At 45.6% G+C, this 27,992-nt stretch overlaps 1 protein-coding gene across 1 annotated transcript in view; it reads left to right on the top strand.

Moving 5' to 3' along the window:
* Window positions 1-27,992, top strand: part of crim1 (cysteine rich transmembrane BMP regulator 1 (chordin-like)) — a 227,886-nt gene that overhangs the window by 174,489 nt on the left and 25,405 nt on the right. The window contains exons 8-12 of the mRNA XM_052011175.1: window positions 5,092-5,220; window positions 9,250-9,406; window positions 14,808-14,929; window positions 22,671-22,880; window positions 24,971-25,186. Coding sequence (XP_051867135.1) covers window positions 5,092-5,220; window positions 9,250-9,406; window positions 14,808-14,929; window positions 22,671-22,880; window positions 24,971-25,186 — 834 coding nt within the window. The remainder of the gene's footprint in view (window positions 1-5,091; window positions 5,221-9,249; window positions 9,407-14,807; window positions 14,930-22,670; window positions 22,881-24,970; window positions 25,187-27,992) is intronic.

Consider the following 27,992-nt stretch of genomic DNA (forward strand, 5'->3'; position numbering starts at 1 on the left):
ATTAAACGTCACCCAACACCTCACCGTCCATTCCCCCAGCATTAAACGTCACCCAACACCTCACCATCCATTCCCCCAGCAATAAATGTCACCTATCACTGAACTACCCATTCCCCCAGCCTATCCATATATTCATGAAGTCAGTAACAATCCTCCTGCTAGTTCACTATATCTCTAAGTTTAGTGCATCTGGAAATTGTGCCCCATGTCCAAGTCATTAGCGTATATTAAGAAAAAGAGTGGAAATGAAAAATCCCCAATCATTACTTAGGCAGATTATCTGGTCAGGTATCTCTGAATTCATGTGGGATCTGGCTGTGTTTCTCCATGTTACAACAATCAGTAGTTTATAGGCTACATTATGCTTAGAAATATATAGTCACAGAAGTGTCATCTCTACCTCCAAACATTTCCATCCTCGTACATTGAGGAAGACATCCAATTTGTGCCAGCCAGTTACACTATCAATAAGTTCCTTCAAGTCCAGAGAAGAGGCATCAGTACAAACATTAGTCCATACCTACCTGAAGCAGGCATTTACCTGTTTGGCACACAGTGGATTTTAATCCTGTTTGTGATGGAAACTCTTATTTGATCCATTTTCATTCCCTTCAACCTGTGCCACGAACTTCAGCCAATCAAAACACCTACCTCTGATTAAGCTGGCCAGATTTAAGATTCCAATATTGCCCTGCTGGAAATTAAATGGCATTTTTTACGAGTAACCAGGTGTGCCATCAGTTGCTTTGTTTTGTTGAGTCCTTTGTTAATTTTATGCTGGGACTGTCATGCTCCTGCACAGCCACAGCTGACTGGTAACAAATGGGCCATGCCAATGGCCTTCAACGCTCTGGCCTCCATGACCTTCAGTCCAGGAGACATTCCTTGCACCGTAAATAGCCATTGAGTTTCGCTTGAAATGTGAAATATGCTCCCCTCGCTGAGGTGTTGGCAGGTTTACTGAGAGTACAGTAATAAAAAGAGGAAGGATTGGGACAATTCAATTGCTTGGCTAAGTAGAATAAAGTCCAGTTAATTTTTAAATCTTGAATTAGCATCAATCTCGCAGGTTTTACATGAATTCCAGGACGCTTACAATTCTGACCTTTGCCTCAGCGACCTTCCACCCCTCCGCCCCCTACATTTGTTTCTGAGCGAGGGCCCAGGACTCAAATGAATCCTGAGTGCATCATTTTGAGTTTCCTTGCTCCTCCTTCAAGTGTGACCTTCAGCATGGGGCAGCATTGAACACTTTAACCCTCTTCTCAGTCTAGGTTGGAAATTCAGAGAAGAATAGATGAATGGGGGGAACCATAGGTAGGGCACAAGGGCATAGAGTAGATTGTAGGAAACTTTTCCCCATAGCAGAGTTATCTAAAGCTAAGAGGCATGGGTTTAAGTTAAGGGGTAAGAGTTGTAGAGAGGATACGAGAAAGAACTTTCTCACCCAGAGGGTGCTTGGAGTCTGGAATCCACTGTCTGAAGTGGATGCTGGAGCAGAGACTCTCACAACATGTAAGAAGTATCAGGACAAGCACTTGAATTGCCCAGTAGAAGGTTACAGACCCAAGTGCTGTTAAATGGGATTAGTATCGATAGGTACTTGATGGTTGACATGGACAAGGTGGGGTGAAGGGTCGGTTTCTGTGCTGTGTCACTCTGTGATTCTAAAAATCTGAAGTCGGTTCTCATCCCAGGTGGAGATTTTGCTTCTTGTTATGAGAGGTGTCACAGGTTGTTGCACGCACACAACACAGACACCTAGTCAGCCCCACCAGCCTGTTCCATTCTCAGTTAGATCATAGCTGACCTGTACCTTAACTCCTGCTGGACTGTTGAAAGTGTGAGAACATCTTTATCAGTGTTGAGGACATGAATGGTTTAAGCAGACCAGTGTAGGTGCCAAATGTGTGATGTTGTAAACATGTGCATGATGAATACCACTTCTGAAATTGTGTTCCATCAATTTCAAAGGCAGGAGTGGCAGAGTTTAATGAGCACACATTACTACATCATGAATTGAGAGAACACCGCAGAGGACAAGTTTCTATCAGTCAACTCCCACACTGCAGCTTTATCGTTAGTTCATTTCAATCCATTTAGGTTTCAGTCAGTCGGTTGTTTGTTGATGTGACAACTCATCCCCATGTCTGACCACATTATTTCATTATTAATGCCACTTGTAAATATTTAGAATTGTACCAAGTCAGATGTCTCAGAACAGCAGACATCTTGAACATACTGATATTTGTTACATAGGAAAATGTGGCAGATTTTCTACATAGAACCATATCACAACCTGCAAAATAAACTGACAGGTAATGGCCTCCTTTGGTATTGGTATCGGTTTATTATTGTCACTTGTACCGAGGTACAGTGAAAAACTTGTCTTACATACCGATCGTACAGGTCAATTCATTACACAGTGCAGTTACATTGAGTTAGTACAGAATACACTTGTTACCCTTGGATCCAACTATCCCAATGTACTCTTGGAAGGCAACATCCATCATCAAAGATCCCCACCATCCGGGCCATGCCATCTTTTCACAGTTACAATCAGGCAGGAAGTACAGAAGCCTGAAGTCCCACATCTCCAGGTTCAAGAACAGCTACTTCCCTTCAACCATTCCCTTGAACCAACTGGCACAACCCTAATCGCTGCAGTTAGCAACACTATGACCACTTTGATCACTTTGCACTAAAATGTACATTGTGGGTTTTTTTGTTCTCATTGTGTTCTTTCTTGTAAAAAAATGTGTTTAATTTATGTTTGTCTCGTGAATGCTGCTTATATGATGCTCTGTGCAAGTAAGTTTTTCATTGCACCTGTGCAGACATGTACTTGTGCACATGACAATAAACTCGACTTAGACTTTGAGCTTAAACCAAGTCCCATTCACCTACATCCCCATTGCCTGCTGTCTTGCCTTGGTCCCTGGTTAGGCAATGCCTTGATGTTGAAATTCTTATCTCTGTTTTCAAATCCCTCCCCATTCCTATAGCTTTACACCTTCAGAATGCTAGCACTTTTTCAGTTCTTCTTCGGTCCCAATTTCAATACATTGGCAGCCGTACCTGGGCTCTAAATCTGTGCATCTCTGGCCCCTCTTTCCTCCTGTTAAATGCTCCTTCAAACCTGATTCTTCAACCACCTGCCCCGCTGTGCCTCTGTATTTGGATCACTGACAAACTTTGTGAAATAACATTCCAGTGAATTGCCCTTATGGTGCTCCATAAATGCAAGTTGTCATTGCTGTTGTTGAGGGTGTAATTATGGACTTGAGACTAGGAAAATTCCATGTTGCTTTCTTTGAAGAGTTGCCTGTGACTGGCTCAGTGAACACCTTGCGTCAGAGACCTTAACTTGTCCTGGCTTTTTACAGATTACAGCTGACCTGACCTGACTGTATAGGGATATACCAGGTGACTAAGATCGCAGGTTCAGGAGGTGCTGCCAGTGTAGCCTAAGCGAGTAGAGTGTATTTTGTAGATGGTGTCGCTGCAGCCTCTGTGCCTGATACTGGAAAAAAATAGCTGGTTCAGGTGGTGGATGAGATAGCAATCAAATGGGCTGCTTTGAGCTGGATGGTGTTGAGCTTCTTGAGTGTTGGAACATAGAATGTTACAGCACAGTACAGGACCTTCGGCCCACAATGTTGTGCCGACATTTTATCCTACTCTAAGATCTATCTAACCCTTCCCTCCTACATAGCCCTCCATTTCTCTATCATTCATGTGCCTATCTAAGAGTCTCTTAAATGTCCCTAATGTATCTGCCCCCACAACCTCTGCTGGCAGTGCGTTCCACACACCCACCACTCTCTGTGTAAAAAAACTAACCTCTGACATCCTCCTTATATCTTCCTCCAGTCACAAAATTATGTCCCTTCGTGTTAGCCATTTTCGCCCTGGGAAAAAATATCTGACTGTCCACTCGATCTATGCCTCTTATCATCTTGTTCACCTCTATCAAGTCACCTCTTATCCTCTTTCGCTTCAAAGAGAAAAGCCCTAGCTCACTCAGTTTGGAGTTAAACTCATCCAGGAAAGGGAGGAGTATTCTGTCCCACACCTGACTTGTGCCTTGTAAATGGTGGAAAGGCTTTGGAATGTCAGGAGGTGAGTCACTCTCTGCAAGTTACCCAGCCTCTGACCCACTCTTGTAGCCACAGTATTAATGTGGCTGGTCCAACTACATTCCTGAATGATACTCCATAAGACCCCAACACAATCCCCTGTGTATGATTCTCTGCCCACCTCCTTGTATATGTTACTGTAGAGAAAAATAACATGCAGATTTTCAGATGCCCTGTGAGTGAGAATGGTATTGGATTTGCAGGATAAAATTTATTGTGGACAACCTGATTAAGGAAGCACTTTCCAGTAAAGGAGACATCCCCCTCCCTCCAGCTTAACAAACTTCTCTCCTTCTCAGTTCTGATGAAGGGTCTTCGACCCGAAACATTAACTCTGTTTCTCTTCCCACCAATGCAGCCTGATCTGCTGAGTATTTCCAGTGTCTCCTATTTTTATTCCAATAAAGGATGCTTTCTAATGAAATGTTACTCGGTTAACTGAGGTGCGACAATGTGCAATTAAAATTTTAAAAGGCTTTCATGGATACAATGCTATTCACTTTGGGATGTGTCAGTGTGCTACATGCAGTGAATTGCTATTGAAGTCAAGGGGTTTTACAGGCAAATTCGATAGCCGTTCTGACTGAGAAACAACCCATCAACTGGCCGTACGATGAATAAGCCTGCAGTCTGCTCACCTGGATAGTATTGGCTTAGACGGCACTGCTAGTCAGGATATTAGCAGACATCACAGCTCCTCTAGTAGTGCCATGGGGGAACTTTGTCATCCACTTGAACCATTAGAACAGATGGTTCATAGCAGCTTAGACAATGGACAATACAGCACCAGGGAAGTACTGCGTAGTTCGACTTATCTGCACAAGTTATGGTTGGGGACATGGGCCAACAACTGTTATGTCGCCAAACTGAACGGCAGAAGGGAATGGCGTGTTTGTCTGAGCTTCTGTGACACCTCTCACCCCTTTCCACCCCTCCTCCTCTACCGCTGCAGAGCCGACCTATATCACCATTGGGCCGCCAGTGTGTGAGCTGCTGATTAACTGCACCCTGACAGAGAGGGACTGCATCTATGGCTTCAAGCTGGACAACAGTGGATGCCGCAAGTGCCAATGTAAAACAAGTGAGTATACCATAGTGCACCTATCCACTGACACTAAACTCAGTGTGTGTGAGGTAGACTGCATGTGTACATTTGCATGTGTGTGTGTGTGTGCTATTAAGTTGTGTGTGTATAGATACAAGTATGTGTGTATATGCAAGTGCACATTGCATGTTTCCATTAGTAGGAAGGTCGAGGATCCAAGGGCACATCCTCAGAATAAAGGGACGTCCCTTTAGAACTGAGATGAGGAGGAATTTCTTCAGCCAGAGGGTGGTGAATCTGTGGAACTCATTGCCACAGACAGCTGTGGAGGCCAAGTCATTGGGTGTATTTAAAGCAGAGGTTGATAGGTTCTTGATTAGTAAAGGGGGGGGGGGGGTTAAGGATTACAGGGAGAAGGCAGGAGAATGGGGTTGAGAAGAAAAAACAGCCATAATTGAATGGCGGAGCAATCTCGATAGGCCGAATGGCCTAATTCTGCTCCTATATCTTATGTGTTTGTGACTGCATATGTATGCATGTGCACATGTTTGCTGGTGGAGTGTGTGTCTGTGCAGATGTGTTTGTGCATGTGCTTGTGTGTGTGTGTGTGTGCACTTGTGCATTGGTTACCTCTGTGTGCAGTTGTGAGTGTGAATACGTGCTTGTGTGCAGATATGCCACAGATAGATATCAGTCTGCATTGCCACACGAATCTATTAACAGGTTTATAAAGAGGAATTGCAATAGCACTCTGTGTAAGATGCTAAATATTTGTGAAGCAAATGATGCACAAGTTGGTAACGGCAGCCAAACAAGTGGAAAATATATCATTCATTCCAGTTCTCTGCCGCATAGTCAATTCACGAGGCTTTTGTTGTGGGGCATCAGACTGGGAGAAAAGGTGTCTTTGTAGACAGAGTAAGTGAACTAGAAAGCTGTAATTGTGACACTTCAAAACTGTGGTCCCGTGCCAGGGAAATGCCTTTGTTTGCTCACTTCCCTGGTGCTGCTTCACATATTCTCATTGAGAGCGACTGTGAAGTGATGTCTCACTCCACTTTAAGTGTGTTAAAGGCAAAGGGGAGAAGTTGCATTCCCTTTTGGTGTGTTTATTCACTTTGAATAATATTCTGGAGAGCTGAACCCAAGCACAACACTAACAGGTAACATTCCCAGATGTACCCTACCAGCCTGCAGAGTGGCTTCTGAGACTGCCAGGTCTCTCAGGACTGCTTGAGGTAGGAGAAAGAACCTGCATTTATGTAGCACCTTTTACAAGCTCAGGGCATTTCCCATCAGGGTTCTGCATGTCTCTCTTGAATGGACGTAACCTGTTCCGAAGGGTTTCCATTCGAGCAGGTAAATAACATTGTAAGATAACACCTCCAGTAATTCCACCTGTCCTTGTAATGATTAATGGGGCAGCAAGGCCTGAAAGAAAACCTGGTTTTTGTCGAAAAAATAGCTTCAGCTTCTAAAATGGCTCAGTGAGTTTTTCCAGTAAGTAACCGAACCACATTAAACCCTGAGCTCCCAGTTTCAATCTCTGATTTATGTTGATCTTGGTTGTGGCAGGTGATCTCAGCATCCTTGAGTCAGAGAGAAGACGTAAACTAGGCCAGGATGCTGCAGCTGAAAGTCACCGAGTTCCCCCAATGCCCGCCCTTGGATGTTGGGTAGGAATGCAATTGACTTCAGCTCCCTGCGGTCAACTGGCTTGTCACTGTTATAGTGTGGCTGTCACAGCTGAGGTAGGGAAGGACCACTCATTTCCCCACAAGGGACTCCAGCAGTGTGTACCGTCTGCAAAATGCACTGCAACAACTCATCAACGTTCCTTCAGCAATACCTTCCAAACTCAGGACCTCTGCCACCGAAAGGAACTGTGGACACGTGGGATTATCACCAGCAGCAGGTTCCCCTTCAAAGTGTCGTCGGGAAGGGAGCATCTATTTCCAAGGGGGATTATCACTCCTTTGACCTGGAAATTAATCCTCTCTCCCCAATCGCACCTTGGCCAGGAGCAGTTCATGAAGGTGAGTCACCATCACCTTCTCAGGTTGAGGAGATGAGGCCAGCATAGATCAGCTTGAATGGTGGGGCAGGCTTCAGGGGCTTGGCGGGCTACTCTTGCTCCTATTTATTGTGTTCTTGAAGGGCTGTTACGGATGGGCAATAAATACTGGCCTTGCTGTGACCCCATGTCCCATGAATGGATATTAGGAAGAGAGGGGGAGAAGAGTGAAAATTACATAGAGGAAACTCTCACCTAAGTTTGCTAGAACCACCTTCATAAAAAAATCCGGGGAGCAGCTCTCAAAGCATTGAAGCTCATTAAATATTTCCTGAATTTACAGGTCTCTAGGGAATGAAGCTATTGCCGCTATCTTTTCCAAAGGAAGATGTACCTTTGTTGAATATCTTCCCTCATCTTAGGCGAGGTTTCCTTTCTCTTGTTTAGAGCTGTCTGTTCTAACAGCACGTAATGAATACTCACTAGTTCTCAGGCTGTGTCTAACCCAGAGCCAGAATGGTTTGTTCAAAGACCAATAAAAATTCCATTCACCACATTTAATGGAATTCCTACCATACATTTTGTTAATTAGCCTGCTGGAAGGACTTTAAGAGCTGATTCATTATAAAACACTAAAGCAGAGGCCACCCTGAAGCAATCAAAGGTGCAAGATTTTTATTTTAAATTTTTAGCTTATTTAATGAATCTTAAAATTTAAATCTACCCGCATCTTAAAGGGACCCTTCATTTCTAAATTGAAACTGGTAAAAGTGAGGAAGTCAGGTCTCGCAACCTCAGAAGGGTTCAGAGGGTTAAGAAATAAGTAAGTTAAATCAGGGCATAACCCTTAAGTGATAGGATCAGAACTAAGCAAAGAAAGGTCTTTTTTTCAACCTTGTTGGCTCGATGTCCCAGTGGGAATGAGGTGCCGATGGCATGCCATCTCTTTGAGTCTGTGCCATACTGAGGCATTATATCCATGAAATTATTATATATCCATACATTCCAGGTTTCTAATTGAGAAAGAGCAGTTGGTTTTCCTAAGGTCATAGACAATGTTCCTCTCTCAGCCCACACCAGCAGATAAAATTAACTGGCCATGTGTTGGTTGCTACTTGTGGGAATTTTCTGAATCAAATTAGCTACGAGCTTTTCCTAATAAAAACAGAATTTTCTGGAAATACTCAGCACACCAGGCAGCATTCCTGGGAGTGGAAACAATTCATATTTCAGAGTGATCCGAAACTCACTCTCTCTCCCTACATTCTCGATCTGATCTGCTACATCTTTCACCCATTAATTACTTTTATTTCAGCTTTCCATTATCTGCAGCATTTTACTTTCATCCTTTATTCCATAGTGCACTGCCCTCTCCTACCAGATTCCTCCTTCTTCAGCCCTTTGCCTCTTCTACCTCTCAGTTTATTACATCTTCTCTCCCTCCTGCTTCCCCCTCTCACCTGGACTCACCTATCCCCTGCCTGCGTGTGTTCCTCCCCCCACCTTCTTATTCTAGCTTCTGCCCTCTTCCTTTCCAGTCCTGATGAAGGGTCTCGGCCCAAAACGTCGATTGCTTATTTCCCTCCATGGATGCTGCCTGACCTGCTGAGTTCCTCCAGCACTTTTTGTGTATTGTCACTGAATTACAACTGTTTTTTTAAGTCATGGGAGCATAAGAATGGCTGGGAGGAGGAGGTGAGACAACCAAAGCAAGATGCAGAAGAAGCCTTTGGAAGATGTGAACAGCAGTTATAGATTACGGGGAGAAACAGAGTTTACATTTCAGATCTGGTGGAAGGTCATCGAACTGAAATGTTAACTCTTCTCCTCCCTCCACAGGTTCTGCCTGACCTGTTGAACTACTTTTACAGAAGCTCCAGTAATTATACTAAAAGGAGGAGAACTTCCCTTCATGGCAACAATAACTGTTGGCTGTGAATGCCTTTGACTCATCCTAAATTCTCAAATGGCGCTATACAAATGTAGTCCTTTCCTTTAAATGGCATCTGTTCAATGACCCTGAGTTTAATCTTGTTTTATCTTAATTGCAGGAGAGGAGCTTTGTACAGGCCTGATCTCAGGCTGTGGTTTGGACTGTCCCTTTGGCCTGCAGACTGATGTACACGGCTGTGAAATTTGCCAGTGCCGGGCACGGCCAAAGAGATGCAAGCCTGTTGTGTGTGACAAGTACTGTCCATTTGGATACATGTACGTACTTCTACATTTGGAGACATGTACTAATGTCAAGTCAATTGTCAAATGCACAAATACGGTGAGGTACAAGGTCAATGAAAAACTCACTTGCAGCAGCATCACAGGTACATAGATTCAGACAACACACAGAACATAAAATTATACATGACAATGAAGAAACGAAAAGCTGCAAAACAAGACATTAGTGCAAAGAAAAAACACAATCAGATACAAGTCCATGGTAGTGCAAGAGGTGGTCCATAGTGTTGCGTTGCTGAGGTAGGATTCGGGTTGTGCAGGTCAGTTCAAGAGCCTGATGTGAGCCTGTGTGTCCCAATACTGACACAGTGTTACAAGAGGATTGGGTGGGGTGGGTGGGTAAAACTGGCAGTGTTGTTTCAGCTACAAGCTCCTTAATTTGCTTTCCATTGTGGATGTGTGACACTAATTTGTAAAATGTCATGTATTAGGACCTACAGTATGCTCACTTGATTTGGTTTTGAATGCATGAGTCATTTGCTGTCTCGTAAAGATATTTTCATGGCTTTATGCACGTAACAGACAGATTAACTGCCCCTCAAGCCTGCTCTGTAAGAAAGGCGGCATATAATTTAATCAATGTTAGTTTAGGACATGTAGATGTACACCAGTCACTGAAAGCAAGCAAGTAGGTAGGGTTAAGAAGGTAAATGGGCTTCATAGCAAGAGGATTTAAGTACAGGAGCAAGCATGTCTTGCTGTAAATATACAGGTCCTTGGTGAGCCCACACTTGGAGCATTGTGTGCGGGTTTACCTAAGGAAGAATATACTTGCCACAGGGGAGTACAGCAGAGATCCAGCAGGTTGTTTCCCTGGATGGCAGTGCTGTCCTGTGAGAGATAATTTGGAAGTTTAGAAGAATGAGAGGGGAATCTAATTGAAACTTACAATGTTCTGACAGGGCTGGACAGACTGGGTGACAGGAGGATGTTTCCCTTCGCCGAGATGTCTAGAACAAGGGATCAGGTCACAGGGCAAGAGATTTAGGACTGAAATAAAGAGGGATTTCTTCATCTGGAGATGGTTTACCTTTGGAGTTGTATACCATAGAGGGCCAAAGGAGCCAAGTCACTGAATATAATTCAGAAAGAAATGGATACATTTCTAGACACAGAAGACTACAAGAGGTATGGTGGGGAGAGCAAAAACACGGTATTGAGACAGAGGATCAGCCATGATCACATTGAATGGTGGCGCAGGTTTGAAGTGCTGAGTGGCCTTCTCCTGCTCCTATTTTCTCGGCTGCTATGATTTGATAGAACCTTACGAGACATGAATGGAAGCAGATAGGTTTGATGGAAAGAAACTGGTCCTTCCGATTGGGGAGTCCAGGACCAGGACCCAACATCTAAAACTTAGAGCCCAACATTCAGGAGCAAAGTCAGAAACCATTTCTACGCATAGACGCTGGTGCTAATTCCAGAACTCTTTTCCAAAGCAACAGGTTAATCGTGAATTTTAAATATAAGATGATAACCCATGGTGTTAGGGAATATGGGGCATAGGCAGCTTTCTGGAATTAGGTCATAGACCACTCATGATCCCATTAAATAATAGAATAGGCTTAAGGGGCTGAGCAGTCTCTTCCACTGTCTCAGAGAGCTAGGCTTCTGAAGGACTCATTCTCCTGAAACTTCAGCAAATCAGAAGGAAGCCGAGGGAGAACCTACCACTGAAAGAGTCATAGGATCATTACAGCAGGGAACCAAGCCCTTCGGCCCAACTGATTAATTCCGACCAAGATGCCCATCCAAGCTAGTCCCATCAGCCAGCATTTGGCCCACAAGCAAACGCTGATTATAACTGGTTATGGAAATACATCTTTCAAAAGCTGCCGTTTCTTTCTCTCAGCTGCCAAACTGCAGACTTCCTGAAAGTTTATTTACTCTGTGTTTCAGTATCAGCTTCATTGTCTTACAGAGAGGATTAAATAAAGTCCCACCTTAGCAGAGGGGAAGTAGTGATAGTGCTTCAGAAACTATTTCCCTGTAATCTTCCATAGAATAAATATTTTACTGGCACTTCTCTACGACACAGAAGGAGGCCATTTGGCCCATTGAACCTGTACCAGCAACCCCATCTCCTTAGATTTTCCCTGTAACACTTTCCCTCTCACACTCCACTCTGAAACTCTGATGTGGGGAGGAAACGGGAGCACTCGGGGGTGTTGGGGGGGGGAGGAGGTGGTTGGGGTGGAGCCATGCAGTCACAAGCAGAACATTCAAACTCCTGACCACCACCCCCTGGAAGTTGCCTTCCAAGCCACATACCACCCTGACTTGGAAATATATCGCCGTTTCTTCACCGTCTCTGGGCCAAGTTCCAGGCACTGTCTCCCTAACAGCATTTGGGGGTATACCCACACTTTAAGGACTGCAGCAGTTTGGGAAAGCAGCTCACCACCACCTTCTCAAGGGCAACCAGGGATGGGCAATTAACCAGGGATCAACCAGTGAAGCCCACATCCCTTTAAGATTTCTTTATTAGTCACATGGACATCGAAACACACAGTGAAATGCACCTTTTGAGTAGAGGCAGCCCGCAAGTGTCGCCACGCTTCCAGCGCCAACAGAGCACGCCCACAGCTCCTAACCCGTACGTCTTTGGAATGTGGGAGGAAACCGGAGCAGCCGGAGGAAACCCACGCAGCCACGGGGAGAACGTACAAACTCCTTACAGACAGTGGCAGGAATTGAACCCGTGTCGCTGGCGCTGTAATAGCGTCACGCTGTTACACTACTGTGCCTGAAATTTCACTTATCAGAGGTCAGGTTTGAATCTGGGTCACTGGAGCGATGAGGCAGCAACTGTGCTTGCTGTAGCTACTGTGCCACCCTAGAGGCAGCAAGATTAAGCATAAGAATGAAAGCAATAGAAGCTGGAGTAGGCCATTCAGCCCCTCATGCCCATTCTGCATTTGAGTGAGACAATGGCTCATCCTTTACCTCAGCACCACTCTCCTGCAGTAACCCAATGTCCCTTCCTTCCCTTGATATCTGTCATACAGTTATTGCTACCAGCTTGCTCCCAAATGCTGCTGACCTGTAACAGGCACCTGGCTATATGTTAGTTGTTACTGCCTACAACAGCCCCATGTGTAATGTGCTGCTGTTCCCCAGATACTGAGCCCTCTGCAGAGGTGAAACCTGGGCCACGCCTGGGCCCAGAGAAATCAGCGGTGCATTTACTTACTGAACCATCACACGAGCATTTCTATCCTTTCAATGAAGCAAAAGCAAGCAGAGGCTTTTAGCAGACATCGATCTTATCAGTGCTCAGATCGTGAGCCATGCCTAAGCAAGGTAATTATTTAATAATAAAAGATAGGATCTAAATGCGGTAGTGAATGCCTATGATTTAGGGAGAAGCCAAGATTGGCAGATGTACACGTAACAGGCTGAGACGGACTTTGGTTGTGTTACCCTGCCTCTCAGAAGAGGAATATGTACTACAAGATAGTTGATTCAGGAATGGTATCTTGGCAAGCTCTTCAACCGTTGCAGTGAAGCCAGTCCTGCCCTTCCCCAACCTCAACGTGCACATCTATACTCTGCCTGGGTTAACTTGGCTACAATCAGGGCTCGGAACACCGGGTGACCCTTCCTTCCCAGGACAACATAATGAAGAGAAACAAAGGACTGCAGATGCTGGAATCTAGATGCCCCCTCCCCCCCACCACCACCATGCTTCTCTTCTTCCCTTTCCTCGCCCCTTTTTCTTCCCTTTCTCTTCTTACCTTTGACCCATCCCCCGGTGGATCTGCTCTCCCCTCCTCCCCCGCACCTGCCTATCACTGTCTCTTACCTGCATCTACCTATCACCACCCTGTGCCCACCCCACCTCCCCTCTTTTGTCCACCTGTCACTGCAGTGCTTTTCCCTCCTATATATTGGGCTTCCCCTTTTCCTATCTTCAGTCCTGAAGAAGGGTCCTGACCCGAAACATTGACCGCCTGCTTTTCTCCACGGATGCTGCCTGGCCTGCTGAGTTCCTCCAGCACCATCATGTTTTTCTTTGACATAATGAAGAAGCTGGCTGTGAAAAACTACTGAACCCAATTGGGAGTGAGGAACACACACACACACACACACACATACACTTTTTTCCCAGGTAAAGGGAATCAAAAACTAGAGGGGGTAAATATTTAAGGTGAGAGGCAACTTCTTTACGCTGAGGGTGGTGCGAGCTGCCAGAGGAAATGGTTGAGGGAGATACAATGACAACAATTAAAACACACTTGGACAGGTACATGATAGGAAAGGTTTAGAAAGAAATGGGCCGAACACGGGCAAATGGGACTAGGTTAGATGGACACCTTGGTCGGCATGGACAAGTTGGGCTGAAGGCCCTCTATAAATCTATGAGTCACCAAAGCATTACTTCTTTATTAATCATTGCTGAAATTAATACAGCTCTTTTACTCTGATATTTGCAATAATTCCTAGAAACCAGTTCTCTTTATCTTGTTTAATTGTTAATTGGGAAAACTGAAAAAAAATTCTTTCAAATTTAATAGTGTATACCAAAATCAAGGACCCGTATCCTTCTCTAAATTATTTAATATTTTGTCTACTTCCCTGTTAAAGTTCCCTGCATTGCCTACCTCTTCCCAATCTTAGCCACTCTTCATCTCAGTGGTCCAGTTACACTATTTCTTCTGAATGTTTGTAACATGAAATGTTCAAAGCCAGGATAAGGTTTCTGCCAAGAAGATGATGTGGGAAAGTAGCCAGAGGGTCATTAACTTGAAGACATGGACTCAGAATAATTGTTGGAAGAAGCTGAGTGTATTTTTTAAGCTGTGGGTTACAGAGCCCCGTGCACATTCAGTGGTAATTCCCAAAAGGAGCCTGGAAATATAGTTGTAGCAGAAAAAATGCTCTGGTGTGGTAAAGGGAATGGGACTAATTGGGGAGCTCTTTCAAATAGCTGGCATGGACAGGTTGGGCCAAATGCCCTGCATTGGTGCGGTCAGACCCTGCCAGTCCTTCTCCTTAGGTTGTTGGCCTTCACTCATCACCTTCTCACTGAGATAGGCGACTGGGTCTGAGCAAACCTTTAGGGATGGGCAATAAATGCTAGTTTACCAGCAACACCCGCACCCCAAAATGCAAAAGACAAACGCTGCACGAGCTAATGCATCCATGAATTCCTTTGTAACCCAAACCTTCCACCTTTGAATTGGTAGAATCAAGGCTACAGCAAGCTATAATGTGGAACCCCAGTGGGTTGTAGCTGAGCCTCCAACCAAGAGATTGAAATTTTCAATGCAAGTAGCCGGACTGCAGTTCCTTTCTGGGATAATCATCAAATTGCACAGGCCAGACTTGTTAGTTTGCAAATTACGTTCTCCAATAACTTTTCTTTTCAAAACAGGAAGAACAAACATGGTTGTGATATCTGTCGATGCAAGAAATGCCCTGAGCGTCCATGTGACAAGTATTGTCCAATGGGGTTCGAGCAGGACGTATATGGCTGCCTTATCTGCAAGTGCAGAGGTAGGGGAGCTAATTGCTTTTACCTGGTGTATTGAGCTATTGTTGCACTGGTCTTAAGGAAGGAGATAATAATTGTCATGGGAATCCCAGTTCTCTGAGACCGAAGGAAAATTGCAGTGTCGGTTCTGGTATTAATTAAGATAGTCATCTTCAGCAAAGGCACCTTTCCCGGAAGGGCTTTGATCGCACCCATCTCCCTCAAGGGAAGTAGACAGCATAAGCTAATCACTCACACAGCTAAGGTACCCTTTACGTATTGCAGACTGCCTTTCAGGACAGGTAAGTGAAACGACTGAGAATTCCATTGAGAGGTTGCACGCTGACAGTAAGTTTTTATTTTGTATTAGTAGATTGATTGTGTGACTATCAAACCTTTGCTGCTGAATCATAGCCCACCAGCTGATGTGCCAGAGGGCAGCGAGGTAATAGTCCCACAGACTCTGGCAGCCGCAGCTCGCTCAGCAACTCTCAGCTTCTCGTCCTTGTTTTCGGATCCTTCCGTGAGCTCGCACTTCCTTCTACCAGTAATCCCCTTCAATCATTTCTGTAACTCTGCTTCTGTCTTCTAGAACATACCTGATTTTCAGTTGCTCCGTCATTCACGGCCAAGCTGGGAGCTAAAACTTTAGAAATAGTTCCCTGATTCCCTACCTCATTCTCTCCCCTTAAAGCATTTCTTAAAACCTCCTTTCTGGACAGAAAATTGGGAGGAGGGAACAGACCCTTTGAGCCTGCTCTATCATTCACTACAATCATTGCTGATCCTCTGTCTCAACATTGTATTCCCACTGTGTCCCTATACTATTTAATCCCTTTAGTACCCAGAAAGCTGTGGCTCATTTGTCCTAACGTCTCCTTATGTGACTTAGTATCAAATTTTGTTTGATTACACCTTGGTACATTTTACAAATTCAAGAAGCCTTATAAATAGAAGTAGTTGTGAGTCAGGGCAGTGCAGAGAGCCAACGGTGGTATTGGTATTGGTTTATTATTGTCACTCGTACCGAGGTACAGTGAAAAGCTTTTCTTACAAACCGATCGTACAGGTCAATTCATTACACAGTGCAGTTACATTGGGTTGGTACAGAGTGCATTGATGCAGTACAGGTAAAAACAGTAACAGTACAGAGTAAAGTGTCACAGCTACAGAGAAAGTGCAGTGCATTAAGGTGCGAGGTCACAACAAGATGGATCGTGAGGTCATGGTCCATCTCATTGTATAAGGGAAAAGGTGGGCCTACTTGTACAAAGCTCAGCTCCATTTTCCCAGAATCCTACAGCACACAAGGAAGCCACAGAGTCTGTCGTTCCTCTTTCTACCCAGTTAGTCCTAATGGTGGCTCAGACACTGGGAGACAGCGGCAAGGGGCAGTCACCTCAACTGTGTTGTGCCAATTTTGTCTTAATCCACAAAATGTTCTCTAAACTTAAGGAACAGGCAAATTGCAAGCATGTAGTCATGGCAGCCCCTGCAAGCTTATCCTGCTGTAATGTATTCTACAGTTAATGGGATGTTTTCCATTTAATTGTGGCGCATCCGTTGGGAGCCTTCCCTACTGCAGAATAAGGATGGGAAGTGTTCACTATGCATGAAGATTCCTGCTTGATTTGCAACATGCCAAGTCGAATTTAATTTTAAACGTCTGGTGTTGAGCCATTCTCTCCAGGATACCTCCCGAGGCAGGATTAGGTACCCAAGCAGATGTATTTACATTCCCTTCCACGTTAAGGGAAGATTTAATAGTTCTACATTTCGATGGGTTTTGTCAGAGGCAAACTGATTTTGACTGGCAGGAGATTTAAGATTGGCAAATATTCTCATAGGGGGCATGAGAATTTTTTTTAACACAACATTATGATCTGGAATACGTCAGGAAAGGTGGTAGAAGTGGATTCACTGGCAAGGGAACTGGATAACCATGTGGAATTCTGTGTGGCTGTGGGGGAGATGAAGGGCAACTGGGTAGAAAGAGGAATGACAGACTCCGTGGCTTCCTTGTGTGCTGTAGGATTCCAGGATAATGGAGCTGAGATTTGTACAACCTTTTCCAATGGGAAGGCTTTGCAGGTTTTCCATTTAGATTTTCCAGGCACTCATAAAGGACAATATTTAAGAAAGAAAGTCCTTGACCTCTAATTGACCTCACGGTATGTGGGGACTAATTGGTCTCTAATTAATCTCAGGATGTGGCTAAAGAATACTTGGCGTCTAACTGATCTCAGGATGAGCCTACTCTCGGCAATTAGGCTTTATCGGGTTAAAGGGACAACCTACTTCAGCAGCTGAAGGCAGGGACAAACCCAATACTCACAGAGAGCGATTACAGAGATGGAGAAGGGTGAAGCTATGGATGGGAGCTTATAACTTAAAAGGGAAAGATCCGTGACAGAGTGACGGGCAGGAGTGATGGAATGAATAAAGGGTGGCTGGTGCAAGGTAAAGGACACTTGATGTCTTCTGTCCAATGGTGAAAGAGTCTGAGCTGAGTCTGTAGCAGATGGAACCACCACTAGGCTGAGGGAGTGGAGGACAGTGCCAGTGGAGACGCAGTCATTGTGAAGGAATCAGTGCCTCGAAGGGAAGCGGGAGTGAGTATAGAGAAAGATGATGGAAGCAAGAAGACATCACAGTGTACCCCCGTGCATGACCCAATTCCAGTGTCTCCAAGGAGCCTGCCAGCACACCACTGTTAATCACTTCACTTCGAAACACTTGGATCTCTACTGCAAATCAGAAATTATTTAGGTCACTTGATCAGGGACTCTCTACAAACAACTGAATATTTAAATAAAATAATTTGGAATGTGTGCACACCATGTCCTAAATTGTGCTTTTAGAAGTGACCTTCTGTTTTACAGCCCTCTGAGGAGGGTGAACTTCTAGCTCTTAATCATTATCTAGGTGATTATTAATTGGGTAGTGTTGGGCTTGATACCCGTTCTGATCAAATAATGTGTTAGTGTTAACCATCGGAGCTGCCACACCGGGGCAGGGTTAACTCGGCAGTACCTGTGACCATGACAAATAGATGCAGGGCTGGGCCATTTCGCCCATCAATCTGCATCCTCTCAAGGTTGCCGTGCAAGTCGATAGGGTTGTTAAGAATGCGTATGGTGTGTTGGCCTTCATTAGTTGGGGTATTGAGTTCAAGAGCCATGAGGTAATGTTGCAGCTCTGTAGAACTCTGGTCAGAACAGACTTGGAGTATTGTGTTCAGTTTTGGTCGCCTTATTATAGGAAGGATGTGGAAGCTTTAAAGAAGGTGCAGAGGAGGTTTACCAGGATGCTGCCTGGATTGGAGAGCATGTCTTATGAGGATAGGCTGAGTGAGCTAGGGCTTTTCTCTTTGGAGAGAAGGAGGATGAGAGGTGACTTGATAGAGATGAACAAGATGATAAGAGGCATAGATCGAGTGGACAGTCAGAGACGTTTACCTCAGGGTGACAATGGCTAACACGAGGGGACATAATTTTAAGGTGATTGGAGGAAGATATAAGGGGAATGTCAGGGGTAAGTTTTTTACACAAAGAGTGGTGGGTGCGTGGAATGCACTGCCAGCAGAGGTTGTGGGGGCAGATACATTAGGGACATTTAAGAGACTCTTAGATAGACACATGAATGGTAGAGAAATGGAGGGCTATGTGGGAGGGAAGGGTTAGATAGATCTTAGAGCAAGATAAAATGTCGGCACAACATTGTGGGCCGAAGGGCCTGTACTCTGCTGTAATGTTCTATGTTCTATCTCCATTTCCTGCCTGATCCCCATTTCCCTGTATTTCCCTTATACCTTTTGGCCTCAGTCTTGTGAATATACCCAGGAGCATTCACAACCAAACATTCACAACCCTCTGTGTGAAGACATCTCTCTTCCACCACCCCTTAATGCTGACCCTTATAGCCTCCAATCTAAAACTCCCCTGACAACCAGATTACATTGGGAGTGCATTCTCAGAAGTAATGTTACGGGATAGACCTGAAGTATCATTGATTAAGTTACGGATTATCTTTTTCTCTCACAGACAGATGTGTGTGGGTGTATGTGCATTGAGTAAAGATGAGGTGACGAGGAAGATTGATGAGGGTAGTGTGGTGGATGTGGTCTATATGGATTTTAGTAGGCCGTTTGATAAGGTTCCTCATAGTAGGCTTCTTCAGAAGGTCAGAGGCCAAGGGATCCAGGGAAGCTTGGCTGTGTGGATTAGGAATTGGCTTGCCTGTAGAAAGCAGAGGGTTGTGGTGGAAGGAGTGCCCTCGGATTGGAGGGCAGTGACTAGTGGTGTCCCGCAGGGATCGGTTCTGGGACCTCTACTTTTTGTGATATTTACAGATGACTTAGATGAGGGGGTGGAAGGCTGGGTTAGTAAGTTTGCGAACGACACTAAGATCGGCGGTGTTGTGGATAGTGTGGAGGGCTGTCGGAACTTACAGAGCAATATTGATAGGATGCAGAGCTGGGCTGACAAGTGGCAGATGGAGTTCAAACCGGAGAAGTGTGAGGTGGTACACTTTGGAAGGACAAACTTCAGGGCAGAGTACAGGGTAAATGGCAAGGTACTTGGCAGTGTAGAGGAGCAGAGGGATCTGGGGGTTCATATTCACAGTTCACTGAAAGTTGCCTCACAGGTGGATAGAGCAGTTAAGAAGGCCTATGGGATGTTAGCTTTCATAAGTCGTGGGATTGAGTTTAAGAGCCGCGAAGTGATGATGCAGCTTTACAAAACTCTAGTTATACCACACTTAGAGTACTGTGTTCAGTTTTGGTCGCCGCATTATAGGAAGGATGTGGAGGCGTTGGAGAGGGTGCAGAGGAGATTTACCAGGATGCTGCCTGGATTAGAGCGAATGGAATATGAGGAAAGGATTAAGGTGCTAGGGCTTTATTCACTGGAAAGGAGGAGGATGAGAGGAGACATGATGGAGGTATATAAAATATTGAGAGGAATAGATAGAGTAGACAGCCAGTGCCTCTTTCCCAGGGCACCAATGCTCAAGACGAGAGGGCATGGCTTTAAGGTTATGGGTGGAAGGTTCAGGGGAGATGTCAGGGGGAGGTTTTTCACCCAGAGAGTGGTTGGTGCATGGAATGCACTGCCTGGGGTGGTGGTGGAGGCAGATACATTGGACAGGTTCAAGAGTCTTTTGGATAGGCATATGGAGGAATGTGAGATAGAGGGATATGCAGGAGGAAAGGGTTAGATAGTGTGAGGGTGGTTTGATGGACGGCACAACATGGTGGGCCGAAGGGCCTGTTTTGTGCTGTATGGTTCTATGGTTTCTCTGCCCCATGTTGGATTTGTGAAGCACAATTCCCTGAGTAACAGTATAATGCCCTCAAATGCAGTTGAAACAGAAAGGGACAGTGAGGAAATGTGTCTAACAGCCAGATGTCTGGACGCATCAAATCAGCAGGATAAACAAGTGGTTTTTTGGACAGAACTGTTTAGTCGAGCAATTGATTTCACTAACTTACATGTCGCCACAGTCAATAGGAAGCTTGCCTGCAGATTCCCAGCCTAGTACCAAGTTATCAGCAATTCCCCACCTCCACTGCAGACATTAATCCCAGCAATGAATGATATCAGGTTGATGTGCATGAGGAGTCCCACTAGTGTGGTGAAGTGATATTGCAAGGATGGAGCCATTGTGCGGAATATTAATCCCCAAAAAACAGTGAATTTGGGTCAGGAGGGAAGGGAAATTGTTGAAGATTACAAGCGGGACCCCAGTGGTCCTTTGAATTCTCGGAAGAAGGGACAGCTGGCTAGCGAGGTCACACATTGAAAGTAGGCCCAAGGTTTCTGACTGGCCTATTGTTGGGGAAGAGGAAAGGAAGCGTCCAATGATAGCTCTGGCTCTGTGGGAGACACGCTTTCCTCTGAGTCCAAAGGTGAGAAGTCTGAGCCCCTCTCCAGACTGAGGCTGACACAACAGAGCACCACTGAAGGAGTGCAGCGCTCTCAGTGTCCTGTGGATGTGTCACTATATGCAGTGTATTCTTTCAGATGGATGTGAACGATCTCTTCAAGGAAGAACAAACGAGTTGTAACTCTCATCCATCACTCAGCACTACTAAAGACAGACTATCCGGTCTTTAACACATTGCTCACTGTGGGATTTTGCTGTGTGCAACTTTTCAGAAGTGACTAGTTCAAGAGCTCTTAATTTGCTGTGAGATATTAGGCATACATTAAAAAATCAGATCAGGAGTTGGCCATTTGCACCTGCTCCATCATTCATCACAGTCATGGCTGATCCCTCTCCTCAGCACCATTTTCCTGCACTAACCCCATATCCGATGATTTCCTTTGTATCCAGCATACTATCGATCTCTGTTTTGAATAAACTCAATGACTGAACCTCCACCGCCCTCCGGGATAAGAGTTCCCAAGATTCTTTACCTCTGCATGAAGAAATTTCTCCTCATCCCAGCCCTAAATGGCCTAACTCTTATCCTGAAACCGTGGCCCTGGACCTTGACTCAGCCGGGGGAAACATCCTCCCTCCGTCACGCCCATCAAGCCCTGTAAGATTTTGTAAGCTTTATTGGGATTGTCTTGTACTCTAGGGATACACTGAGGTGTATAAGGCACTACATTCATACTGTTTGCTCTTTATTTCATAGCATCATACAGAGATACAACACAGAAACAGGCCCTTCAGCCCACCAAGTTGATGCTGACCATCAACCACCCATTTACACTGACCCTACTTTAATTTCTTTTATTTATTTTCCCCACATTCTCATCAACTCCCCCAGAATCTACCACTCATCTACACACGGGGGGCAATTAACCTACCAACCCACATGTCTTTGGGACCCGGGAGGGAACCAGAACACTGAGAGAAAATCCATGCAGTCACAAGAAGAACGTGCAAACTCCACACAGTCAGCACTCGAGGTCAGGATCGAACTCGGGTCTCCGGCACTGTGAGGCAGCGGTTCTGCTAGCTGCGCAACTCTCCCGCCCTATCATTTCTTATGAGTCCATAGGACGTGGACTTCATTGGCATGGCTGGCATTTATCACCCATCCCCAATGGAATGGTTTGCCAGGCCATTGAGGAGTCAAACACTTTGGTGAGCCTGGTGTCATATTCAGACAAGGGCAGCAAATTTCCTTAACAGGTAGGAAACACGAGGGGACATAATTTTAAGGTGATTGGAGGAAGATATAAGGGGGATGTCAGGGGTTCTTTACAGCGAGACACTGCTGGCAGAGGTTGTGGGGTCAGATACATTAGGGACATTTAAGAGACTCCTAGATAGCCACATGAATGACAGAGAAATGGAGGGCTATGTGGTAGGGAAGTGTTAGATAGATCTTAGAGCAGGATAAAATGTCGGCACAACATCGTGGGCCGAAGGGCCTGTACTGTGCTGTAATGTTCTACGTTCTAAGTAGCAATTTAGGAACCGCATGAGTTTATTGCCAAACCAGTTGTTTCTTGGTCACTTTTCCTAAGCATAGCTTTTTAATACCAGATTTATTTTATCATTTGGATTTAAATTTCTCAGGTGCCAAGGTGGGATTTGAACTCAGGTGTCCAGATGATTAATATCAAGGACTCTGGAAGCCATCTTATCACTACATAGAGCAGTAAACACAGAAATGTAGGAGCAGGCTGAATGGCCTACTCCCATTCCTGTGTAAAACTTTGCAGCAGTGTTGCAGAAGATGTCCCTGTGGTTTGGGGGGGATGCTGTGCCTCCCAGAGGCTGACTCTCGCTCTTACCCCGCAGATGTCCCCACCACCATGGTGCCGCCGGTGAAAGCCAGCTCCTGCCTGTCCATGGACGGCCGCCGGCACGAGAGCGGCGAAAGTTGGCACGACGGCTGCCGGGAGTGTTACTGCAACAGTGGGCGTGAGATGTGTGCGCTCATCACCTGTTCCGTGCCCAACTGCGGGAACCCTGCCATTCGCCCAGGACAGTGCTGCCCGACATGTCCAGGTAAGGACCATTCAACCAACCCTCGTCTGGAGGGAAGCAGTGGGAGGGCATTTCTGTTCCTGCATTCATGAAACGATGGGCATTGCTGCTGAGACTGCTATCTTATTACTACATAGAACATGATACAGCAGAGGAACAGGCCCTTTGGCCCACAATGTCTGTGCCAAACACAATGCCAAATTAAACTAAATCTCTTCTGCCTATACATGACCCATATCCTCCATTCCCTGCATGTGTCTACCTAACAGCTGTGCATGTGGCAATAATAAACCAATACCTTCCAGTACCCACCCACAGTACCCTCAACCTCCTGCTTATCAAGTATCTGTCTACCTCTGCCATAAAAATATTCTGTGAAAGGTAGTTCCAAAGGCTCAGAACCCTCAGAGAGAAATGATTTCACATCATCTCTGTGTTAAGTGGGTGAATCCTTATTTTTAAGCAGTGGGCACCTAGTTGTAGATTCTCCCACAAGAGCGCACATCCTCTCCATGTCCATGCTGTTCATACTTGGAGATTGCCTTGAAGAAGACGGGCACCCACGAAAAGGCTCGCATCATTCACACTGTTAAATCCTGCTTCCCAATCCCTACAGTAGGCCCACACTGGGCCAACGAATGCAGGCATGGGAGAGCAAAGCTTCAGCACAAATTTACTTCCACTGTGGAAGGGGAAGGGGCTGTTTTGTTTTCCTTCCTCAAGTCCAGGGGCCTGAGACCCTGGCTATCAACAAACTCAGTACAGACAGGGGATTCAACTGAGGGCCTAATATCTGGTCCTAATATCTCCATACATGACTCTGTCAATTTTTGATTGATTGCACTCCTGTGGTATCCTGGTACGTTTTACCAGGTTGAAGTGACTGGGCCTCCCCACCCTTCTATGGTACAGAAGTCCGCCGGTTCATACCTAGGAGTGACAGAAATTTCTCCTCTCCTCACTCCTAAGTGAGGTACCCCAGATGCTGAGACTGGTTCCTAGACCCTCCCAGGCAGGGGAACCATCCTCCCTGCATCCAGTCTGTCGAGCCCTGTCGGAGTTATCTACACATTCCAGATGAGCCAAAGGGCCATTTGCTGTTCTCTGGTGTACTCTTGACCTTGAATTTATGCTGGGAGATGTTTGTTCATCTCCACTGCTGCTTCTCTGTCACCTCTAACTGGGTCAGCTCCCAGTTTGGGGTAACATGCAGCTGGCAGAGCCGCCACCTCACAGCTCCAGTGACCCGGGTTCAAACCTGACCTCTGGCGCTGTCTGCGTGGAGTTTGCTTGTTCTCCCTGTAACCGCGTGGGTTTCCCCCGGATGCTCCACATCCCAAAGACGTGCTGGTAAGTTAATTGGCCCCTAGTTTACAGGTGAGTGGTAGGAGATGGGAAGGGATTGATAGGAATGTAGGGAGAATAGTTTACAGGAAAATTAGTGGGAGAATGAGATTGGTCCATGAGCTAGCATTGACTCAAAGGGCCGAAGCGGCTTCTTATGTTATGAGGTAATATGCAAGATAGAAGATCTCCCACAGCTGTGAGCCAGAGTTCACCAACAGCACGTGATGCATTCTGCCCTTGAGATGCGTGGAAGTTCTGAGCATAAGAAAAGAGTAGTCAATTGAAATGAATGTAGAGCTTTATTATGTGCAAGAGAAAAAATTAATTTCCTTCCCCCCGATACCTGACCCCTTTTTTTTATTAACAACCTACAGAAAATGAGTGAAGAAAGGGAAGCCATTCAGCACATACCTGTCTGGGTGCTGGCTTTTCAACCCGAGCCACACACTCATGAATTCCTCTGCCCTTTCCATGCACCTTATTATATTTATATCGCATGAGCATTTTCATTTCAGATTCTGTTAAAATTCTTCCTCTAACGGTGGTGGAAGTCAATTTTCTAAACAGTTTAAGGTGGAAGTAGATTGGTACTTTATAAACAAAAGGTTATCAGGAGTAGACGTGGATGCAGGGCTAAGATTACTGAGTGGAGGAGCCTGAATCACCTATTTCTATTCGTAATTGGTACCTAAGTGTCTGCCACGGTAGGTGTTTCTGCTACAGTGTCCTGGCTTCTAATACCCTTCTGTTTGCTGTGTTCTCAGAGGACCTAGGGCTTTGGAAGCCAGAGCAAAGTGACTCGTCGATCTGCCACGCTCCCGGCGGAGAGTATTACGTGGAAGGCGAGACCTGGAACATCGACTCGTGCACCCAGTGCACGTGCCACAGTGGCCGGGTGCTGTGCGACACGGAAGTCTGCCCTCCCATCCTCTGCCAGAACCCCACCAGGACTCTGGATTCCTGCTGCCCGCAGTGCCCAGGTAGGTGCACAACCCACGGCACCTCGCGTTGGCACGCTCAACGTCCCAAGCCACTTCGTGGGAGCATTGTCCGTCAAAGCTAGTAGTGTTAGAAGGACACGAAGCAGGTTTATGAGGGACTAAGAGTTGCATTTTTATAGCGCCTTCCACACACTATTCCTGCAAAACCATGGAGTCATGGAGGGATACGGCTTGGAGAAAGGCCACTGAGTTCCTGCTGTCCATCAACCACCTACTTGCGGTAATCCTATGTTAAATATATCTTTTATTACACAGAACATTACAGCTCAGGAACAGGCCATTCATCCCACAATTAATTTACTAATTATTATTACCACATTTTCATCAAATCCTCCCAGATTCTACCACTCACCTACACACTAGTGGCATCTTACAGTGGCCAAATAACCTACTAACCCTCCCGTCTTCGGGATGCAAGATGAAACCAGAGCACCTGGAGGAAACCCCTGCAAACTCCACACAGATAGGACCCAAGGTCAGGATTGAACCTGGGTCTCTGGCATTGCAAAGCAGCAGCTCGATGAGCTGCGCCACTGTTTTGTTTTTGAAGTCCAGCCATCGTGGGATGGGTAGGAGAGACGGTAGCCAATTTACAACAGCAACGGTGTAATGACCAGGTAACCAGCTCGGTGAATGTTAAGAAGTTACAGGAATAAGAGGATCAAATCATCTCCATCAATGCACTTCCGTCATAGAACCATAGAACAATACAGCACAATACAGGCCCTTCGGCCCACCATGTTGTGCCGATCTTCAAACCACTCCTAAGACTATCTACCCCCTTCCTCCCACATATCCCTCTATCTTAAATTCCTCCATATGCTTATCTAACAATCTCCTGAACTCGACCAACATATCAGCCTCCACCACCACCCCAGGCAGCGCATTCCATGCACCAACCACTCTCTGGGTGAAAAACCTCCCTCTGACGTCTCCCTTGAACTTCCCACCCATTACCTTAAAGCCATGCCCTCTTGTATTGAGCATTGGTGCCCTGGGAAAGAGGTGCTGGCTGTCCACTCTATCTATTCCTCTTAATATTTTGTACACCTCTATCATGTCTCCCCTCATCCTCCTTCTCTCCAATGAGTAAAGCCCTAGCTCCCTTAGTCTCTGCTCATAATGCATACTCTCTAATCCAGGCAGCATCCTGGTAAATCTCCTCTGCACCCTTTCCAACACCTCCACATCCTTCCTATAATGAGGCGACTAGAACTGAACACAGTACTCTAAGCGTGGTCTAACCAGAGTTTTGTAAAGCTGCATCATTACTTCGTGGCTCTTAAACTCGATCCCTCGACTTATGAAAATTAACATCCCATAAGCTTTCTTTACTTACCCTATCCACCTGTGTGGCAACTTTCAGTGATCTGAGGATATGAACCCCCAGATCCCTCTGCTCTTCTACACTACCCAAAATCCTGCCATTCACCCAGTACTCTGCCCTGGAGTTTGTCCTTCCAAAGTGTACCACCTCACACTTCTCCGGATTGAACTCCATCTGCCACTTGTCAGCCCAGCTCTGCATCCTATCAATATCCCTCTGTAAGCTTCGACAGCCCTCCACACTATCCACAACACCACCGATCTTTGTGTCGTCTGCAAACTTGCTAACCCCCCCCCCTTCCACCCCCTCATCTAAGTCATTAATAAATATCACAAAAAGTAGAGGTCCCAGAACCGATCCCTGTGGGACACCACTAGTCACAGCCCTCCAATCCGAATGCACTCCCTCCACCACAACCCTCTGCTTTCTACAGGCAAGCCAATTCTGAATCCAGAATTTTGGACCTCTTTCCCACCTCACCTTCCCTTTGCACCAAGCCCGGAAGCTCCTACTCCTGGTTAAAGCAGCTTACAAATCAATAAAGTTGGAACATGCTGTCCTGATCAGTGGCCTAGTTCTGTACGGTAATTATTTCTACACGTGAACCAAGCAGTCTTTAAGGTCTGTAAAGGTCACTGTAGTGCAATTTGGATTAAGATAAGATATTTCTTTATTAGTCACATGTACATCAAAACACACAGTGAAATGCATTTTTTTGCGTTACTGAGGATCTGCTGGGGGCAGCCTGCAAGTGTCACCATTCTTCCAGCACCAATATAGCGTGCTTACAGCTCCTAACCCGTACGTATTTGGAATGTGGGAGGAAACTGCAACACCCAGAGAAAACCCACACAGACACGGGGAGAACATACAAACTCCTTACAGGCAGCAGCGGGAATTGTACCCAGGTTGCTGGCGCTGTAATAGTGTTACACTGACCACTACAGTTATACCTAAATGATTCATCCAGGAGATCAGAATGAGGTTTATTATCACTGACATATGTCGTGAAATTTGTGGTTATGCGGCTGCAGTACCGTGCAAGACATAAAAATTACTATAAATTATAAATAAATAAATAGTACGAAAGAGGAATAACGAGGTAGTGTTCACGAGTCCATGGACCGTTCAGAAATCTGATGGCGGTCGCACAGAGGCAAGGTTCAGAGGACACTTATCAGTCCAGGTCACACCAAGCTCTTGTATACAGCTGACTCTCCTCAATAATGTTCAGGAGCAAGGGGAAGTTGGGGGGGGGGTGGGGGGGGGGTGGGGGTGGAATGAAAGGGGGGTGAAGTTACAAAAACCATTTTAAACAGTGATCTCTAGGTTAAAGAAAAATGATTGAGCTAAGGATTAGTCAGGATTTGAGATTTTTTTTGCTGAACAAGTGTAGGTGAGTGGTAGAGTCTCAGGAGTTGATGAGAATGTCGGGAGAATGAAAAAAGTGGGATTAAT

The sequence above is a fragment of the Pristis pectinata genome, chromosome 3 (assembly GCF_009764475.1).
Source record: "Pristis pectinata isolate sPriPec2 chromosome 3, sPriPec2.1.pri, whole genome shotgun sequence".
Classification (NCBI taxonomy): Eukaryota; Metazoa; Chordata; class Chondrichthyes; order Rhinopristiformes; family Pristidae; genus Pristis; species Pristis pectinata.